Source organism: Urocitellus parryii, chromosome 6, assembly GCF_045843805.1.
Source record: "Urocitellus parryii isolate mUroPar1 chromosome 6, mUroPar1.hap1, whole genome shotgun sequence".
Classification (NCBI taxonomy): domain Eukaryota; kingdom Metazoa; phylum Chordata; class Mammalia; order Rodentia; family Sciuridae; genus Urocitellus; species Urocitellus parryii.
Window position 1 is genome coordinate 102,865,814 of NC_135536.1, and position 22,162 is coordinate 102,887,975.

Sequence of the window (22,162 nt, forward strand, 5' to 3'; positions counted from 1 at the left end):
GAGCCAAGGGTGGGGCAGAAATGCAGCTTAAGGAGGGTGATTGGGGCTGGGGTAGCATGTCTGCTGCCCCGGGATCCTTGGGCTTGGGATCTGAGAGGAGAAGAAAGGGAGGCTGGGGGGTTACCAGGGACAGGAGCTGAGGTGGAACCTGAAGGCTCTATAGGAAGCTACTACTACCCCTTGGTATCCCGGTCCCCCACCCCCCAATAATCTGCTTTTTGGAGATGCATGTTCCTGAGAGTTTCTCCCACATGAAGAAATCCTATCTCACTGGTATCATAGCTCCTCTTTTCCCTTTGCTCCTAGGACCACTAAGTAAATTGCAAAACAGAAACCCCAGTCTGACCCTACCTCTGGTATGTGCCCAGCTTTGGTTCTGGCAGGACCCACTCCTGTTAACTGCCCCCAGGGTGAACTTCTGCTTACCTTTCTTTTGCCACCTTCGTTTCCCCAATAGCTTTTGTTGACCTTGGTTCCTGGCAGCAATTAACTTCAGCAGCCTGGCTGTGCTGGCTGCTTCTCAAAGCAGAGCTAGTCCACCAGAGCCAGGGACCAGAAGGCCTCCATGGGAGGTTCTTTTTAGCCCCGGGCCATGTGGTTGGCAGAGCAGAGCTGTCCAATACTGCAAACCCAGAGAGCTCAAAGTGGTGTGGGAGTGTTTTTAAGATGCCTGACTTACGGCATGTGACGGCAGCTTAGAAACTGTTAAACACTGTACAAATATAAACCATTGTTCTATGCATCCTCGGCAGGGACACAAGACAGACAAGCCATACATATACATATTCTTGTACTAACCCACATTAACACTTGCTAACAGTTTCTAAGTGATCCAGTTTTTTTTTGGGTCATGTCCTGTTATGCACGGCGCCTCTTCTTCTTTTTTTTAATATATTTTTTTATTCTAATCAGTTATACATGACAATAGAATTGCATTTTGACATGTCATACATAAATGGAATATAGCTTCTCATTTGTCTGGTTGAACATGATGTAGAGTTACACAGGTCACACAATCGTATATATACATAGGGTCATAATGTCCAATTCGTTCTATTATTCTTCTTACCCCCATAGCCCCTCCCCTCCCTTCACTCCCCTCTGTCTAGTTCAAAATACCTTCACACCCCCCCCCCCCCAGACCCCTGATTGTGTATTAGCATCCACATTTCAGCCTTTGGTTCTTTGGGATTGGCTTATTTCACTTAGCATAATGTTCTCCAGTTCCATCCATTTATAGTGGCCATATATTCATTCTTCATTAAAGCCGAGTAATATTCCATTGTGTATATGTACCACATTTTCTTTATCCATTCATGTGTTGAAGGGCACTTAGATTGGTTCCATAGTTTAGCTATTATGAATTGAGCCGTTATAAACATTGATATGGCTGTGTCATTGTAGTATGCTGATTTTAAGTCCTTGGGTATAAACTTAGGAATGAGATGACTGGGTCAAATAGTGGTGCTATTCCAAGTTTTCTTAGGAATCTTCATACTGATTTCCATAGTGTTGTACCAATTTTCAGTGCCACCAACAATGTATGAGTGCACCTTTTTCCCCACATCCTTGTCAACATTTGTTGTTGCTAGTATTCTTGATGATTGCTATTCTGAGATGGAATCTCAGTGTGGTTTTGATTTGCATTTCTCTAATTGCTATAGATGTTGAACATTTTTTTCATAGATTTGTTAACCGATTATATTTCTTCTGTGAAGTGTCTGTTCAGTTCCTTTGCCCATTTATTGATTGGGTTATTTGTTGTTGTTGTTTTTTTGTGTGTGTGTCAAGTTTTTGAGTTCTTTATAAATCCTGGAGATTATTGCTCTATCTGAGGTGCTTGTGGCAAAAACTTTTTCCCATTCTATAGGCATTGTTCCCCTTCTTGACATCCTGATGCTTGGGGGCCCTAACACTGAGCCATTTAAAGAGGTTAGTGTAACCTTCCTGGGAAATCTTAGGATTTTTGTTTTGAAATTGCATGTTGCTTAGATTTTGAAGGACATATGTCTCTGTGACTTTGTGAGATGAGAGCCTTGGGGAAGAAACCAGGGATAATACTACATCCTCTATGATTGCATTTTGCAGTAAGTACTGGGATTTGGTGCCAATTCATGGCAGAACCACCCATATATTCCTTTTCTGACTAGCATCTCTTCTATTCATCAAGTTCACCTATGGATTTTCAAATTCATTTTCATCTGTGTCTGAGTCCAACTCATGACTTCTGTTGATGACAATTCTGTTCACTCAGGTGGACTCATGGGTCAGTATTCTTTCCTTATCTATTTGTTTTCAGCTATTCTGACTCTAAGAACTGTATAATAGCTGAGTCAATTCTAGAATATTTGGTGCATTGCTGTATATCATAGGATATAAATTGCCAAGTAGATTTCGGTTGGTCTAGGGTATAACAATAGGCCAGTTTTTGAACATGAATATTTTTCAGATATCCTGAATTCCTACCATGAGCAGCCTTGGCCATTTGGTGTGTTTCTATAATACATGCTTGGTCTACCCCTTCATTCCTGAGAATGCTTTTGGTTGAATTGACCTATATCTTTGGAAATACTGAAATCATAATATCTACCTTAAACAGTTGTTGTCCAAATGAGTTAGATACAAAATAGCAAGTAAAGTAGTAGATGGCAAGTGTCAAAAAAAAAAAAATGGCAAATGTCAAAAAACATCAGGTCCTGGATTGACCCTGGATTTCAGAACCAACAATGTACTTGTTTCTCTGTGATGACTTTATTCTGATCTTTTCCCTTATCTCTAAAGTAGCAGCTCTAATAGTATGGCTATGATATGCCTTCTGCCACCAGTTTCTGTGGTTGACCTGATGTCTAGGTGACAACACTGTCCTTTTCCTGCCATATGCAGAGAGATCTCAGTCAGATCACCCAGAAGCAGAAGCATCTGTCTGAGAAGCTACATGATGAGACTGAGCAGAAGGAACAGTTGAGAAAGCAGAAGAACGAGATGGAGAAGGAGCGCTGGCACCTTGACCAAACCATTGAGAAGCTACAGAAGGAGGTAAGGGAGCAAGAGGTGGGTCATGTGGGAGGACCGCCCCTCTTGGGACCTAGCTCCCTTTGGGTCTGATGAAAGCTAGGGAAACCTGCAGTTCTAGCTGAGTACAAAGGTGCCAGGGATTTGTAGATCCCCGGAGCAGCTCTTTGGACTTGTTGAGAATCCCAGATGCAGAGAAACTGGACCCTGGGCACCAGAATCACTTCAAAACAATTAGCAGAAACCTGGTAAGGAAGCACACACTTAACCAGTGTTTCCTCAATCGGAAACTACATCTCTGTGCAGAGCCAGAGCATTTATATCTATATGACAGTTTCAAAACACTGTAGTTGCTGCTCACATCTGTCCCAGAATACTCAGAAGGAGAAAGGCACAAAGCTGATAGGCTTCCTGCATTCTAGGACCTGATATTTTTTGACATTTGCCATTTTTTTTTTTTTTGACACTTGCCATGTGCTACTTTACTTGCTATTTTGTATCTGACTCATTGTGTCTTTATCTTTTAACAACTGTTAAAGGTAGATATTATGATTTCAGTATTTCCAAAGAGGACTCAGCCAAGACCCAGAGAGTTATGAATGTGCCCCAGTCATAGACTGATAAATGGCAGAGCAAGGGTCTGACCCCAAGATAGTGTGTCCAGCTCCAGAGGATCTGTTTGTTCACTCCTCCATGCTGTTGCCAAGTCAGAGATGACCAAACCTGGACAGCCCAGGACCAGGTGCCTTGGAAAAGAGGAGATGCTTTCTGTGTGAACTTCTGCCCACTCGCCGTTCCCTGGCCCCAGATGGAGCATCACAGGGTGGGCTCATGCCCATTTCACTTCTTCCAGATGGCTGACATTGTTGAGGCGTCCCGCACATCAACGCTGGAACTCCAGAACCAGCTGGATGAGTACAAAGAGAAAAATCGCAGGGAGCTTGCAGAAATGCAAAGGCAGTTGAAGGAGAAAACCCTAGAGGCAGAAAAGTCCCGGCTGGCAACCATGAAAATGCAAGATGAGGTAATTGACCAAATCATTTTCTCCTATGACCCTCATTCAAAGTGCTTTTCCAGCCTGCTTTGAGATGCTTCTACAAGGAACTTTGAGCATAGTTTAAGATGGCTTTTGTGCTTGGTTCTTCATAGCCCTCTGATGGTTACTTGAGCAAATGACATTCTGTGACACAAAATACCCACCTGACGCTGAGGTGAATGGACACAACTTTAACTGGAGCATTTTCTTGACTCAAAGATTTGTGCCTAAAATGTTGAGCTGGCATTTACGGAATAGGAATGGTCTGCCCAGTTGTGTTCAAATGATTTATAAGCATTTGTGTTTTAGTTTACCCCTAGAACAAGGATTATAGTGACTTTTTTTTTGGGGGGGGGCGGGGGTAGAGATTGGACCCAGGGGTACTCTTATCACTGAGCCACATCTCCAGCCCATTTTATATTTTATTTTGAGTCAGGATCTTGCTAAATTGACCAGGCTGGTCTCAAACTCTAGCCTCATCCTTTTCGGTTGCTGGGCTTACAGGTGTATTCCACTGTGACTGCCTAGTAATAACTGCTGACTTAAAAAAATTTTTTTTTTGTTTCCTTTTGTTTTTGAAAACTCAGACTTTTAACAGGATAGGCTGGTGGCTAATAGTTTCAGAACAGTAATAATGAAGACTAAAATAAATCCCTAGGAGTTTGAATATTGGTATTACTGAAACCTATTTTTGATTTTGTATTTAATGATAATGCAAAGAAATCCAAATGTTATTACTCTTTAGTCCTGGCCTCTAAAGAACTAAATAAATAAAGGGAATGTTTTCAATTGTTTTCATGGGAAGCTAGAGGCTTCAGGGGCTGCTGATTTCTAACTGTGCCTCTTGCCAGCTGGATGACCTTGAGCAAGTTACTCCGGTTTTCTGAGCATCTGTTTCCACACAAAATGCTGGAGACTTAGTGACTAAATGAGAGAACATGTGAGACGATAGCAGAGGGCCTGTACCACCTGAGCTCTCAATCAATGATAGTTTCTTTTTCTCTAGTTCTAAACCTTATTTTCTCATGTAGAACTAAGAACACAAAGATTCCACAGGAAAACAAAAGTCCTCTTTAAAAAACAAACTTTTAATTTCTTTGATGATCAAAGGAAAGTGGCCCATGAGTCAGCTCTGAAACTGAAGGAGAACAATGGATATTTATTATAGACTTCTAAAACACTTCTGAGAGGACTCTGACAACAGAGCCCCCCTGGCTCAGGATCACATGACATGTGACTCCCAGTAAGAACTGAAATCTGCACACTGACATCACAGATCTATGGCATTAAACATTTTCATTTCTATAGGAAGGGGTGGAGGGGGTTCAGATATTTGCCAGGACATCACAAAAAATACCTGGTCTGTTTTGATTTTCAAATATCACAGGGTCACAGTGACCCCCAGCAAAGTAGTCACCCTTGCTTTTTGTGTAAATTTTTATGCTACAATCTTTGGATTGGAAGGAAACTTAGAGATCCTCTAGTTAGATAAGGAAACTGAGGCTCAGAGAGATTAGTTAAAGCCAGATGGACCCATTATTATTTATAAAAGTAGTAATTAAAAAGATTCTCTGTAATGAAAACAAAGATGGTTCTTCCTAGATTTTCTCAGTGGCACAGCTGTGTGAGATATTTTGTCTATTTATATAAAAGATATGGATACCTCATCACTTCCCCCCCAAAAAAACTAGTCAAGTGCTACCCTTAAGACACCAAAGTCACTCCTGATCCTTGGAAAACTTGAGCTCAGCTCTGGTCACTGTCCTTCTTAGTTGAAAAAAGTTCCTGGGGTCAAATAGTGCTTTAGTGCTTGCTGTCTTTCTGCTGAGAGAAATGGACACGTGACCATATTGCCATTGTGTCTGTGGCAGGGAGCTAGAAAAGTTCTAATGAAGGTAATCCTTAGGAATTAAGATTTAGAGTTTACCAACTTTCAGTTTAGTTTCTGAATTGTTTTGCAAAGGGTGGCTTTAACTGCTCAAAGGTAGCACTTGTTTTAAAAGTTATTTGCTTACGTTTGATTCAAGATAAATTGTTTTCAACCACTAAACTGGGTGAGTATCCTTTATCTGAAATGCTTGAAATGCTTGGGAATGAAAACGTTCCAGATTTCAGAGTTTTTGCATAGAATTTCCAGTTGAACATTTCTTTGTAGAACATCTGAACTCCAAAATTCTCTTTTTAGTTTTGGATTTCAGAGCATTTTTAGAATAGGGATGCTCAGCCTGTTACTCTCCTCTGTGTGCCCTTATTGGGTACTCTTAGTATGTTACAACCCTTGTGGGGCTTGGGGGTACCTATTGGGCATGGGGAGACATGAGGTGTTGGGCAGGATGCCAAGAAGAAAATGTGGCTACATATTGTCCAGGCTCTCTCTGACTCTCAAACCTATGTTCTTTTGAGTTTCATCTCATTTGATTCTCATAACAACCCTAGGAGGTAGGTTGATAATTACTCCACTGTTGCAAATGAAGAAATTACATCATGGAGAAACTGAATGCTCTAGAGTATAGTGAACCCTCTGAACATCCAGAGGATGTTTATCACCCTTTTTCCAGGGATGATGTTCACTCTCTGCTTTCATTCCCCATTACCACCAAATCCAGACCAGGGTCTGTAGGTGGAGATGTTTTCATCAAGGCTGTTATTCTAATATTGGGTGCTCTGTTAACCACAAAAGAACACACTTCCTAAAGTTTTCCTACTGGTATTCCTGAACTAGTCTAACCTATTGGGGCTTCCACAACTTTTCTATGTTGAACACCCCAAACGGGGTGTTCTGTGTCCTGTAATAGCATTTGCAACTCACTTCCATACATTCCCTGAAGGAAATAAACCCCTGGTGTATTCTATTCCTCAGTCTGTGCCTTCTTCTACCCCCTGTACCATCTCTAAGAGGGTAGAACTTTGAGAACAAAAGAATGAGCCTTGGGCTTCAATGAATCAGGTCACCCAGATGATTAAGAAATATCTACTGTGTGCTGAGACGGCTGTCCCCACTGGGGAGATTCAGAGAAGTTACAAACAGGCAACTTTGGCCCTTGACAGGCTGGTTTGTCACTTGCATTTTCTTCAAAACTGTTAATTTAGTGCCATCTTGTGGATGAAATAAACCACTGTGAGTTACCATGGCTGATCATTTTCTTCTACAAAGCCATGGCTGTCACCTAATGTACATTTATTGTTAGATTTTTGTGCCTGCAGGTTGCTTTGAGGTCATTAATTTAGTTTTTGTTTTATTCTAACTTTAAAGCTCTTTTGAGTGGTGCTGATACAGATGGGCAATGAATCACTTTCTGGAAAGCACTAACCTAATTGGGTGACCCTTGAGTATTTTGAGCTTGACCCATAGGAAGAGCTAGGTCTTGCACTGCAACCTAGTACCAATATGTCCATACACACATATTAGTATCCAGTACAAAATAACCACAAAACAATATCTGTTCATACTGATATTTTGTTTTATTTAATAAAAAATGTCAATCTGTATGTCAGAGACTAAAATTTATGACCTAATGGGTCACTGTAGCTGGGAAGCTCTCTTTTTTGCAGCAGAAGAATCTGAGACCCAGAGGGAGGTGGGACCTGCTCAAGGTCTTCTGATCTCTAAGAAAGTAGAAGTTCACTGGATTCTCTGTGCTTTGGGATGAGCTGCATCTAATGGGGGTCACTGTGCTAGTGATGTACCCCAGAATCCCCCACCCCCAAAACACATACACTCCTTGTCTTTCTAGATGCGGTCAATGGAGGAAGAGTTACGGGACTACCAGCGAGCTCAGGATGAAGCACTCACAAAAAGACAGCTTCTGGAGCAGACCCTGAAGGACCTGGAATATGAGCTGGAGGCCAAGAGTCACCTCAAAGACGACCGCAGCAGACTTCTCAAGCAGATGGAGGTCTGTGGGCCCCATGGGAGGGAGCTAGAGAGGTGGAAAGCCAGGTCAGGCCACCAGGAAAGCAGCCTGTCTGCTCACCCCTCAGCCTGTGGGAAGGGAAGCCTTGCAGCTCTAGTCGATCATCAGCCAGATGTTATTAAGGTCATTTCTTGATTTGGTGGAGAAACTGGTAATTCATAGACCCGCAGAAGTTCCAGCCAGCAGGGATGACAGGCACAGTTTAGTCTAAATGTCCTGTCTTATAGAGGAAAGGGAACAGATTCCCTAAGAAGTTAGAGGACTATGTCTGAAGGCACAGATAGCTTGTTCCTTTGGGTGGTGCTTCCAAATACAAAAGCTGCAAGCCAGCTGCATGGCCCTCCATGGGCCTTGGACCCAAATCTCCTGTCCCCTCGATCATCAGCACCCACTGGCCACACCACACACTCTATCCTCAGCTGTCTGTTGCCTTCATATATGACCTAGCTTTGCTAAAGCTAAGCAGCAGACTGTGGCTCCATTCCTTGTTTACAAAAAAGACTCTCAGAAATGGCTCAACCCGGTTGCCAGTTGGGGTTGAAAATGCAACACTGAAAAATTGTAAAATTGAAGTAGCAGAATCTCCTCATGGATGGTCGCTGAGGATGACAGGAAGAACATTAAGGTCGGTGCACCTGAACTTTTAAAAAAGAATAATCCTCAAGAACAAAGCCAAGTCCAAACCAGAAACACACACACACACACACACACACACACACACACACACACACGTACTGCCACTGGAATTTAGAAAGAGAGCTAGGCTAAAAATTGAGCCTCAGACTTTTGGGGGAGAGTGAAAATTGTTAAGGTTTTGATAAAAGACAGACAGTGCTCAAGGCCGGGGAGAGATGGCTTAAATTCAGAATCAATGGAATTCCTGATTCAGCTTTGCAAACAAGCAGAAATAACTTTTTAAAGCCTCCAGGGGACTTAATAGTTTATATCTAGGGAGTGATGTTTCAACCATTGAAGATTTTATGAGATCGGCCTCTTTTAGAGACCAGAATAACCTGATTATGGTCTTATTGCTTTTTTTTATAAGATTGCTCTATTTTATTAACTCTTAGTTCTGGCCTTTGTAGGGGAGGTTATTTTAAGGCAAGCTAAGGTCAACCCAGTTAACTGGAAACGGATTACTCTAGGTTCAAGCAACCTGGTTTAAAGCAAACAGAAGCCCTTCAGGTAGTGGGAAAGAACTTTGCTGTGATGAGCCCTGGCCTGGACCTTGCACTAGTCTGGATTTGGGACAGGAAGAGAGTCCCAGTAAGAAGTGATTTTAGCTGATGATTGGGTTGGGTCATCTCCCTCTGTAGTTGACTAAAAAGAGCATTTCCTCTAGCTGACTTAAGGTCTGGAGGCAGTGGCATAGCTAAGCTTCATTTGCCCCTCTGCATCATTCTAGAGATTTTTCCATTAATTAGAGAATGACTGGCTCTCAAGGTTTTTGCCACCACGAAAGGTGCTCAAGGGATGTTTTCTTCTTAAGAGATGGGCTGGCAGGACTGTCTTGCTATAATGAATGTCTTGTCTGGTCCTTCCCTAGCACTTAACAAATTCATTCTTAGGATTTGAGAGTTCTCCTAGTGATGGACATTTTCTATAAACTCAGACACTTGGTCTGTTGGATATAAATGCAGCCCTTGGGGGATTGATTCTTGGTTTCTGACTGCACTGAAACAGAACAGGGGAGTAGATAACCACTCAAGAAATAGGCAGCTTGGGATAGGACCCAAGTCTCTGTCCAGAGTTGGCTTTTTGGACTTTGTTCCTGGGAGAGAGTTTTTTTAGTTTTCCTATAGGCTGTGATCAATACCAGGGGAGGTCCTTCACAGGAGTTCTGAGAGTTTAATTTTTGATGCTTATAGATATATCCATCCCTTGTCCATCAGCTTTGGCCATTGCAAATTCATATATAAATGCTGCAGGCTCACATTTGAAAACTCAGAATGCCGATTGCTTTTTAGTATGTGTGGCTCTGAGTTTACCCAGACCTATGACTAATCTACTAGTGTCAGGAGAAACACAGCCATAAACCCCACCGTCCCCCAGTGCTAGATGGGCTGGTTCACATTGGAAGTCTCTTTTCATACACAAAACTGCTTTGAAATCCTTTTCTCTTAACACTCAGTGATATTAAATTAGAAGCCAGCAAGGAAGACAAATTATTCATTTGTGATGATGAGTTTACCAGAACTGGCCACCAGGGCTCTGTGTATTCAAAGGCAGGTTTGGAACTAAATAGTGCCTGGAGCGCCTGGTTCCCAGAGGAGAGGCGGGTGTGGAAGGCTGCTGCTATGCTTTCAGGAGGAAGGTTCTTGGAAACTCTAAGCAGGAGGGAGGAAAAACATTGTCTTGAGCATGAACTATTTAGAGAAATTTGCCTGGGATGGTTTCTCAGGCCCCATGTTAATTTTTAACAGGCAACTAAATGGCTTAGGTAGATCTATTGAAAATTGTCGATTCATAGGGAGAAAAAAAGACTGAAAGGAGACATGCCAAAATATCTTTAGATTTTGTGTTCAGGATTGGGGTAGTTTTTTCTTCTTTTATGTATTTTCTGCATGCACAATTACATTTTATATTACAAAAGCAATAAAATGCATGGTTTTAAAAATATCTGCTTTGGGAAGTAGAAGACATATCTTATTCCTATACCCTAATGCTACTGAGTTCTCATTTGCCTTGGGGTTTTCCTCCCACAGGCCAGTGCTTGCTTCTGATCTGAGTCCATGACAGTGAAATAACTTGTGTGTGATTTCTTTCTCAGGACAAGGTGTCCCAACTGGAGATGGAACTAGAAGAAGAAAGAAACAACTCGGATTTGCTGTCTGAGAGAATCACTCGGAGCAGGGAACAGGTACTGTACAGTATGACCAAGAAAATGAGAGAGGTTAAACATGAGCATTCAGTTAGGACAGGGAGAGGAAGTTCATACCATATGGAAAATGACAAAAAACTGAGTATTCTTCACCATAATGAGTCACTAGAATGAGAGAATAAGTGACATAAAGTAGAAGGTTCCCAAGTGGTTGTGGATGACAGTCTATTAACTAGAATGGGCTAAGTACTTAGCCCTGAGGCACTCAGTTTTTGGTTCATCAAGCCATTGTGTGACAAGTGGCAGCAATACTATGTTAGGTGCAGTAGAAAGCAAACTCCATGATGTTGCCTTGTAAGTAGTTCTCAAGGTAAGTGGCAATATGTACACCTGTGAAGCCTTCACTCAACCATAACAGTACCGTCTGAGTGAATGCTTTTTCAGTTTTGAATGAGTTTCACTTAACATTAGATCTTTAAGACAGCACTGTGAGGCTGTCCCGGGTGGTTCTTGTTCTCATGCTGTGGATAACTGCACCAGTTTCCCAGGCTACCCTCAGTGTCATCGCAAGGGTTTTGTTTTTTTTTTTTTTTTTTTTTTTTTTTGGTTGTGTTTCCATTTCTTGATTAAGGTTCAGAGGGACTATGTGGTGGAGCTGGAGAACAGTGGTCCTATCATTTGAAAGTGGTGACACTGTTAAGTAGTTTCTGTGCCCCCAGTGCATGCCCAAACCACTTGACTGATACGAAACTTTGGAGCAAGAATTCAGAGCACTCTGTGGCTGTTTAAATCTGCCCTTCAGCCTCAACCCTTATTTCCATGATGCCTGTGAACATAGGTAGAGACTTCTCATAGGATGTGTTTTCATGGCAGTATAACTGTATGCCCGGTACTGAAAAATGGCACCAGAGAAATTGAACATACACTAGGATTTTGACTGGGATTTTTTTGGGGGGGAGGGGGCTAGGATTAGCATTAAAAAGGTTAACCCCTAAACCTTGGAATATTGCCATGTATCAATTAAGAAATTATTTTATAAAAGATTAAAATTAAAAATCTGAAATGCAAGTGATCTGGGCAAAATCTTCCCTGTCTGAAAGGGGACTTTCTGTTCTCCCATCTGCTCTCTCACGTTCATTACCTCACTCAGGATGACAAGAATAGGGGGTGTCAGTGTTTAGGGACACAGTGAGCAGGCAGCCCCTGTTCAAAACTGCAGGTGATCTATGGCTTTTTTGCACCTGCCCTGTTTCCATGCTGACAAGAGCACTTTGTAATCAAATGTGATGCTCATACTGCTGTGCTCCTGATGATGAAGGAGATCCAGACTCCAAGGAGCCCAAGTTCTGCCTGTAGGTTCCAGGGCTGTGCTAATGGCATTATAGCATTTGGGGGTGGTGGCAGCTGCTCAGGCTTAAGCTGCAGAGGTTAAGAAGTTTCCTGAAAACCAAAGCCCAGACAGAGAGCTCAACCTTGACACTTGGCCCCCAAAGTTCTTAGGGAAGTCTGCATCTCTTACTGGAAAAAACAGCATTTTGTTATGCGTTCCCAACAGCTTAGCTAAGTGATCACATTACCACAGGGCATTCCAGGATCTGCTAAGCATTCATAATGACAGAAGAGTGACCATGAATTTGTTTTGCCAACCCTTCTTGTGATTTATACCCAAGAGGAGGAGTGGTGGGAAAGTGTGGCCTCTCATCAATGCCCAGGCAGTTGAAGCAGACTTCCAGTCTCATGTGTTATACCAAAACCAAAACTTACACTAGAATGAGGTTGGCTTCTTTGGCATGGCTGCTGGCCCAGGACTTTGAGGTACCTGGCCTGGGGTCGTTTTGGCCTCCTCCTTTCCCTCTGAGTAGAGCACTTAGATTGTGGGGATGGGTATTGCTCTCTAATATGGTCAAGGTTGACTGAGCCAAGGTCACTGAGCCAAGAACCTGACGTCCATCCAGGGAGGAAGTTAAGGGTTGCAGGAAAGAGTTCTGGCCTAGAGTACCTGTCCTGCTCCTGCTTTAGTCCAGGGGAGCTCTGGGGAAGCCCTAGCCTCTCAACCTATGAAACAAGTTATTAATCCAGGAGATTCTGAAGTCTTTTCTAAATTTTAACCTTGAAGTGCATTGAGAAGGTTTAATAAAACAAAGTATCCAATTCACCCTTTAACTCCCCCTGAATGTAAAGGATACACCCAAAAAGAGGAGTTCTGCAAATGTCTGTAGCTCTTTTCCCTTTTAGCTCTTTCCCTCTTCTCTTTCTTCTCACTGCATTCTGAGGTATGGAGGAAAACATCTGGTGTTTGTTATAAATGGAGAAACTGAGCACCAGGTTCAAACTGATGTAGAAACTGGTAAAAACCAAACCCAAATCCCCAAGATAATGTGCTCTGTCTTCACTGAATTCTCAGAGCTTCTGGCCTTGGCTGTAGGAGCTGAGAGACAGAGTAGAGAAATGTGCTGACTGAATACCTGCCTCACTGGAAAGCACTTAGTGCTCAAAGTTGAGGTTGATCTGAAGCTTATTGTCTGCCTCTTCAAGTGGAGGTTGTATAGAGAGTTCTTGGGTGTAGGCAGTTGGGCCCTCATTGTGAAGTTGTTTCAGTCCACTTAGGTTAACTTCCAGGGCCACATGCCTGCTGCCTTCATGCTAGAATCAGAACAAGTAAAGAGAAACTTGCAAACCTGAGATCCTTCATCCTGGCCCTGCCAAATGCTGACCCTATGACACCCCCTTAACCTCCTGGTTCTTAAGGAACAGGAAATGGTGCCTATTATCCTGAACCTGATAAGTAGCATTGGCTCTAAGAATCCCAGCAAACAACCAAGAGACACCAGAAAGGGGAAAGCATGGGAAAATTTGGATCTTGCTCTCCTTAAATTAAAAAAGTTAAAGTGTATCTCTCTTTACTTAAATCCTGAATTCTTATAAGATTTTCCCCTGAATCTTTGCTCCCCCCACCCCCCAACCCCTCCCATTCTTTCCCCTTTTTCTGAGAAGGTTTCCCAGCAGTACTGATGAATGGCCAACCCCTCAGATGGAAGCTCTCCAGATGGCTCCAGAGATTTGAGGCTCTGAGCCACCCAGTGGTTTGACCAGAGTCTTGCAGCAGTTAGCTTCAGAGGTTAGCCTTAGTTCTCCTGGTTCCAAAGACAGTGTTCTATCTGCTAATGCTTGTAAAATGTGATGAATACTTACTGTAGACATGACATTGTGGAAAAGCTACAAAATTAGCTTGGTCCCTGTTCTTGAGGTGCTAAGATTTGTTTAAGGAAGTATACAGATTTAAAAAATGGAAAACAATAAGTAGCAGATGCTAAGCGCCAAGGGGAAGGACGTGAGCAGTTAATGAGGGAAAGACCATCCTAGCAAGGGGGACCCAGGCAGAGTTAAAGGAAGCTTAACCTCAAGTCAGCTTTGAAGAAAGAGGAAGACTGATACCAACTCAGAGGAGGGGGAATGGAACATGAGATGCAACGAGTGACAAGTTGGGAGATAAGAATAGACATATAGCATGCTGAGGAGCTATGAAGGGACAGGTGTGTTCTGGTTTCTGTTGGGGAAGGAAAAGAGATTAGTTTGGAAAAGCAGATTGAGGCTTTTGAATGGCTGTATCTTGAAAGCAGTGGGGACCCATCAAAGTTGTTCAGTACAGTGAAGCATACAGGGTTCTAGAAGATGAGTGTAGCAAGAGTTGGGGTAAGGGCAGGAGAAAGGGAGGAGGCCTCTACTGGGCTGTTCTCAGGGAAGAAAGGAACTGAGACCAAGCCCTCCATCCTTTTTGGGCCTCTGTTTTGTTCTCTTCCTTATGTATATATTTGACACTTAGTACCTGCTGGTAACATTAGTTCCAAACCTTTCTGAGGTCTTTTTTTCCCCATACATGCTCAGAACCTATGATTCAGACTGACAGAGTCAGGGAATCCTAATTGAGAGAAAAGTGTTTAAGACTTTTCGGAGGCTTGGACTCTTTGTTTTTGCATTTGGTTGATAGGGAAGAGAAGGGATATATACGGATGTGATAAAGTGATATTTTTTTATACAACAGAGGTGAAGAAAGTCTATTTTCATACCCAAATGTAGTTTCACCATACATGGAAAGGTTTCTAATGGACACAGAAGTTGAAGGAGAATTCAGTTCAGTAGTAGGTATTTAACTGGTTTAGATCTTGAGAAATCTTGATTCCCCTCCTTCCTCCAAAAACCATGTTTCCATTTATAATGATTGTCCTCCATACTGTGGATTCTCCAAATGCCAAGGGCTGTACCATGTCTCTCACATGCTTTCTCATTGTTTTCAGGGCTCACAAGGTATAATGACCAACTGTGGTCACAGGGTTTATAAAAGGTGGGGCTACACTTTAACTCTACGTATGTAAGGCTTTTGAAGAGCTCCCCTTCCTCCACAAGTACATCCGAACCTTTACTCCTAAGTTAAAAATAATGTCATGGTTTCTTTCTTTTTGGTACTCGGAATCGAACTCAGGGGCACTTTTCTACTGAGCTACATCCCCAGTCCTGTTTTTATTTTTTATCTTTTTGAGACAAGGCCTTGCTAAGTTGCTGAGGTTGGCCTCAAACTTGCATCCTCTTGCCTCAGCCTCCCAAGTCACTGACATTACAGGTGTGTACCACAGTGCCTAGTGTCATTGGTGTTTTTTGAGATGGGTGAGGATTTAAGTTCACCTGATCATCCTGTGACTCTCATTATGAGTACAGGATTCAAATAACCAGAGGGGTGTCTAGCTTGGTGTTTAAATGTCAAGCCAGCTGGAGTTCTGGTGTGATGGGCAGTGTTGTGCTGGCTGGTGGATAAGTGCAAACAGTTAGCAGGGTTGGGCCTAAATAAGAGGTAATCTCTTGGTCATGGAAGCCAGGATCACCCAGCCCAGTGGAAAGATGACTCATCCAGCCCAAGCCGCTCTCAGGCTGAGGAAAAATACCAACTTGAACTTCGGGTAGCTTCACTGTCTTTCCAGGGGCTGAGCAAGATTGCCTTGTTGCCTGGGCAACTGCAGGCCAAACCCCAGTGGAAAAAGCTGCAGGCATCTGCACTCACTTTTGGAAACTGCTCCTCAGTGGCCAGTTCACACCTGCTCCTCAGTGGCTGCCGTTGCCAATAACTAAGACTGTGAGTCTCCTAGACAGGAAGTAAGCGAGAGATCAAAGTGGGTTTTCTCCTTTTTCTTTTAGTTAAAATGATCCAAGGCTCAGAACTGTCTTTTATTATACTGGCTGCTCTAAGACTTGACATTATAGTTAATTTATAATGATTTTCTTGTGATTATGATTTTTAAATCCAGCTCAGGAGCCTAGGCCTGCCAGGCTCTTCACAGTCCAATGATAAACACAGGTGATGGGGTTAAATATTGTTATTAGCAATCATAAATATCGTTAGCTTTTCATTAACCCAAAAGGCAGCTGCTTCTAATCCAGAGAGCAGGCTCTGGTCATGGGTATTGCTTATGTAAAGCCCACGGGAATCTAATACCGTTATTTTTCCTGATGTAAATGTTCAGAGTTTAGCATTCTTTCAACCCAGCTGTGATAAACTTTGCCTCTGCTCCTGTTCTGTTTTCAATTTGACTGGAAAGTTTTTGTCTATATAATATAGTTGTAAATAGCATGTAAAGCACTAAGCTTATATAGAAATGTTTCTGGCCTTGAGTTTTCTTTCTTGGCCCTAAGAAGGAGGCTGGCCAACCCAGGCCAGGTGCTTTTCATTTTACCCATATGGACATGGTAAGAAAACTCTGATCCAAGTTCTTGGACCCAGTCTTTGAGATTCCTGTATTGAGAAGCACAGCCACAAGCAGCTACTACTAGAATACTTCTGGGTTTGCAGTGAGACCATCCTTCTCAGGGCGTTGTCCACAAAACCTTGTAGAATACCTTGTATAAGGCTCCACATAGTGGATTTATTTTAGAATGTATTGTCAGACAGTCCTTTTTGAAGAATGTTTGCAAAAATATTCAAGAAAAACCATAGTAACTGTTCAGTTTTATGGTTGCAATTTTACTCCTTCCTGTTCTCAATCTGATTTATTTTACACTTTCATTTTAATAGCCATCTTTTGAAAGGATGTGGTGGACTATGAATAATGACCATTTTGCTTTCCATTTTCCTTTGGGGAGTTGCCATTTGCCTGGGGCTCTCCAGGGAGGGCTTGAACTTGTAGAGACCCTTGGGAATGCTGCCCTGTTCAGAGCTCTCTGTGCAGGGAGGTCTGTTTCCTAGTGGGATGCACATTTCCCAGCTGCTGGTAATGAGGGAGCAAGACAGTGTTTCCTGCTTTCAGTGCAAATTTGTCTGGAGCCCCCAGCTGAGTGACTGTGACAATTCTCACTCCACCCCCCAGGACACACACTGCCTCACTACACTGCAGACACTTTCTCTGGGGCTCTAAAGTCCTTACTAGAATTTTCTCTTCTGTAGCATTTTCTCCATTTATTGAGAGATTATGGGAAGGGGGAAAAGGCATATATGAATTTTAGTAAGAGTACCTGGGCTAGAATCCCAAAACTGCTTCCAACTCCCTCGGACTCAGGCATGTTTCTATCCCTTTGGAAAAGCATGGTGGTAAAACCTACCTGGGTTTCTAGGAGGATTCATGGGCTCAGATATAGACTCAATGGCCCAGCGTCTGGCTTGAGGCGGGGCTCTGGGTACTTCCCTTCTGGTCCCCTGACCTATACGATCACAATGGGACTCTTGCTTCTGATCTGCTGGACTTTTTTCTTTTGGTGTTTTTTGAACTTACAGTGCACAACTCCTTTATTTCTAAATATCATTCTTGATCTACCAACAGATAGATAAAATGGTCTCCGTATCCCTTCAGTTGAGGAAAACAACCTCTTTTCTCCCTTTCTTGCCTTTGACTTTCCTTCTGAGCTGTAGGAATCTACATCCCTGAGCCCTGGCTTCTTTCTCCCCTGGTTTAGAGAAAGTTGCCTCCCTACTCTGGTGCTGAGGCCAGAGTCTGGACCCTGCCCTTCTGCTCTCCTGCTCATACTCCCTTCTTTCTGTCCTCTATAACTGTCCCTCCTCCATGACATCTTATCTTCACCTGCTGATAGGTGCAGGGTTTCTCTGTTATAGACTCCAGCTGTGTCCTCTCCAGCCCTCTGGATGTTCACCTCCATCCCTGTTGTAGTTCTGGAGGAATCTGTGATGAGGACAGTCACTGAGTGGGTCTTTTTGTCACAGTGTCTGTATGAGACCAATAATATTATTTAAACAATGAATGGACCCACTTGATCATTTCTGTAACCACCCCTCTGCATTCATAAACACCCGCCCACTGTCACCTTGACAATGTATATTTTTACCTTCACCCCTATGGGGGGAACTCCCAAAGGCAAGAGAGAGGGGCTACTTTTGCCTAAGGCAGGGTCTTCTGGCTTCTTCAGAAGGGGCATGACACAGCAACCTGAGAGTAGACATCATGTCACAGACCAGCTGGTAGGGTCCTTGTGGACTATCTTGTTCCAATTCCTTGTTTAGGGACGAGGAGCCTGTATCCCAGAGGTAAGATGAACAGTGTCGCACTCGGGTGAATGGCAGAGTGATGCAGAGAAGCAGGCCCAGTGCGGCTAGTCTGTGTGATTACTTCCCACCACATTTTTGTGAAAGGTGTGCCCTGTCCTTACTGAAGTGTGGGATTGGGCCCCAAGGCCATGATCAGACTGGCTTTCCCTGGAGGGAAGCATGTCCACAGTCCATAGCTGGGCTGTTCCGATGACCTCCGCATGTGGGTTTCGTCAGCTGGTGCAGAAACTGTTCAGAGAGGGTCTGTGAGCCCGCATTCATTATCTGTGGATTTTGTGCTCATAAGCAGTTACAGGAAATGTTCCAGTGCTTTCTCTGCAACATGTGATTCTCAGGACTCTGGGGCAAGTGGAATGGAGGGGCTGGGGCGGAGTGTTCCGGGATCTGCCTGCTGAGCCTTTGCATTGCTGGCATTTTTTTCTTGCTCTCTACAAGATGCCCTAAGGAAACTGGATGGCCTCCCCTGCTTTCTTTTTCTTTCTTTCTTTTTTTTTTTTTAAATATTTTTTTAGTTGTTGATGGACCTTTATTTTATTCATTTATTTACATGTGGTGCTGAGAATCGAACCCAGTGCCTCACACATGCTAGGCAAGTGCTCTACCACTAGGCCACACCCCCAGCCCCTGGGTGTTTTCTTTTATTATTGTTTTGGTTTGAGACATATTTGTTCATCCTTTGGATACACTATGGTCATTCAATACACACACACAGTACGTGAAGTCAAATCGGGGTCATAAGCATTTTCAGCTCTTCAACCATTAATCATTGTTATGTGGGGGATTTCTATACTCTCCTAGTCATTTTTAAGTATCTCATATTTTTGTAGTTAATGCTGTGCTGAAGAAGAACCAGAAGTAATTCCTCCTCTCTGTTTTGGTGCCTTTTATAGAACTTCTCTCTCCCCTTGTTCCTTCCCTTACCTGGTAACCTCTACTCCATTTTGACTTAGTAGTTTCCACAAATGTATGAGAACATGTGGGATTTATTGTTCTGTGTCTGGCTAATTTAATTTAACATAATGACCTCCAGTTCCATCCATGTTGTTATAAATGACAGGATTTCATTCTTTTTTTTTTTATAGCTGAATAGTATTCTATAGTTTAAATATGCCACGTTTTCTTTATCCATTCATCCACTAAAGGCATTAGAGTGACCCTCTGTTTTAGCTACTATGAATAGTGCTGTAATAAATGTGGGAGTCCAAATATCTTTTTGTTGCAATAATTTCTTCTTTAGGATATACTCAATAGTGGAATTGCTAGAGTATATTGTAGGGCTGGGGATGTGGCTCAAGCAGTGGTGAGCTCGCCTGGCATGTGTGCGGCCCGGGTTTGATCCTCAGCACCACATACAAGCAAAGATGTTGTGTCCACCAAAAACTAAAAAATAAAATATTGAAATTCTCTCTCTCTCTCTCTCTCTTTAAAAAAGAAAAAAAATAGAGTATATTGTAACTTTTTTGAGGGATTGCTATACTGTTTTCTATAATAGATATACATTGTTGGTGGGAATGTAAATTTGTATAAGAATTCCTCTTTTTATCTGCCAGCATTTTGTTTCATAGCTATGCTAACTGGGTGTGTTGATATCTTGCTATAGTTTTGTTATGCATTTCTCTGGTGATAAATGAGTCTGAGCAGGGTTTTTTTTTTTTTTAATTTTAGGTACTTGTTGGCAATTTATGTCTTTTTCTACCAAGCATCTATGGTTTTTTAGCCCATTGTTGAATTGGATATGTATAGATTATACATATTATATATATATTTAATTTTTGAGTTCTTTGTTCTGGATTTCAATCCCTTGTTGGATGAATAGTTTGCAAATATTTTCTCCCATTCTGTAGGTTATCTCTTAATTCTATTGATTATTTCCTTTATTGTGCAGAAGCTTCTTAGTTTGATATAATCCCATTTTGTTTATTTTTAGTTTTGTTGCCTAGTCCATTTTAATTTTTCTTTGGAATAATTTTAAAAGAATTAGAATAGTTCCATAAATGTTTTATTGAATTCAACAGTGAAGTCATCAGGAACTGAACTTTGTTTAGACAGATTAATTCCTGCTGCAATTTATTGACTTTCTTCAAATTGAGATGAATTTCTGGAGAATTGTTGTCTTTTGGAAGCGTCGTGTTTCCTTCCATGTTTCTCTGTCCTTACATATTTCTCTGTCTGCACATCTTGTGTAATGTTTGTTTCTCCCAATTTTATGAAGTAGCTTTTGTTGGAAAAGATTTTGTTCATTTAGATAGCATAAAGTTTTTCAGTTAGATAAGTGGTTTGGCTATAGGGGAACTTAAAAACAGTCTGTGTGACTTGTCTTTCATATCTAGTGCCTCAGCAGTCTAAACTGCAACAGTTCCTGAAGGCAGTGGTATGATTTTACAGTGGATTTAGGCTTCCGAAGGTGTGTATCAGAGTTGAGCCCTGATGGTGCTGGGGTTGGGGGCAGCAGCTGCTATAGTCTCAGAGGTGTGGGTTGTGGAGAGGATTGTCTCCAGATCTTTCAGGACAAGGACAGGGGACTCCAGGGGTTTTTGCACCAGCAGCCATGGTTCCTGTGCCACCAGATGTTAAGGAGACCTTCCCCAGGACTGTTGGGATGAACGCAAGAGAGTTCTGGAGCCTTTCCTGGGTCCCTCTGATGAACATGGCCTTTCCTGGGCCCCTCCAATGAACGCAGAACTATGGCACTGGAAACTGTGGGATTAAGGTTTTGGAACACAAAGAGGACCTTCCCATGGTCCCATGGAGCAACTGCAGTTGGTAATGGGGCTTTTAGCACTGTTCACTGATTTTATGGAGCTGTGGGAACCAGATGTTACCTTCTCTTGGTCTATGAGACAAACAAGTGTTACCGAGGCTTTGGGTACCAATGACTGTGATCTGAAGTCTGTGGGCTGTGGAGATGTTATATAGGTCTTCCAGGGCATGGAAAGAAGACCTTCTCTATTTCCTGCATGTCAAATTTGGGTGGGACTTAGGCTTATGGTGATGGCAGCCACTGGTCCTGAAGCTGCAGGATGCAGAGGAAGCTGTCTTCTACCCAGTGAGGTGGGCACACACTAGTTCAAGGCTCCTGGAGGGTTAGGTATTTGAGACTCTTCTCCTACCACTATATCTAGCAATGGCTATTGGGAGAGGTCTAAAATGAGAACCTTCTTTGGATCAATGCAGTCACCTTAAATCAGCTAGCTCCCCAAACTAGATTTAAAGCTTGCCAGAACCGAGATTTCTCCTCTGTTAGAACAACCAGTCTGCAGCTATGAAGGTGATTTCTGGCATTTTCTAGCTTACCTTTTGCCAGCAGTGTTGGGTTCTCAACCCCCAGCAGGGGAACAGGGGTTGCAGTCTCAATTTCTTTATTCATTTCTCTGGGTTGCCATTCCCATTTTGTGTGTGTGTGTGTGTGTGTGTGTGTGTGTGTGTGTGTGTGCTGCTTAGGCTCCCTACCATGTCTTTGCTAATTTGTGGAGTTCATACTCTCTCATTCTCCTCAAAATGTCGTTTTTCCTTTGCTGCTCTGACTCTCCTCTGTGGCTGAGTTGAGCACAGGACACCTCTGTTCATCCCCTTGGCGCCCCTGCATGTGTCTTGGCTTGTTATAGTTGTATTTGAATTCTAGGTCCATGTGGATCCTTTTCACTTAGTTGTTTCAGAGAGATAGAACAGGTGAAGGAGTGGACGGTGAACCAGCTTGTCCTGGGTTCTAGTCTGGTTCATGTAGTTGCTTCTATATAACCTCCCTGGGCTTCAGTTTCATCTGTCGTAAAATTCAGAACCTTCATGACTTAGAAGGCTGCTAGTCAGGAGTTCAACAGTAGAAATTTTTTTGTTTT

The 22,162-nt window shown here is 42.6% G+C and overlaps 1 protein-coding gene across 1 annotated transcript in view; it reads left to right on the top strand.

The window, feature by feature from the left end:
* The window catches only part of Cgnl1 (cingulin like 1), a 155,035-nt gene that overhangs the window by 125,693 nt on the left and 7,180 nt on the right, over positions 1-22,162 (top strand). The window contains exons 11-14 of the mRNA XM_026384805.2: positions 2,884-3,036; positions 3,866-4,036; positions 7,783-7,944; positions 10,733-10,822. Of these exons, the coding sequence (XP_026240590.2) occupies positions 2,884-3,036; positions 3,866-4,036; positions 7,783-7,944; positions 10,733-10,822 (576 nt within the window). The remainder of the gene's footprint in view (positions 1-2,883; positions 3,037-3,865; positions 4,037-7,782; positions 7,945-10,732; positions 10,823-22,162) is intronic.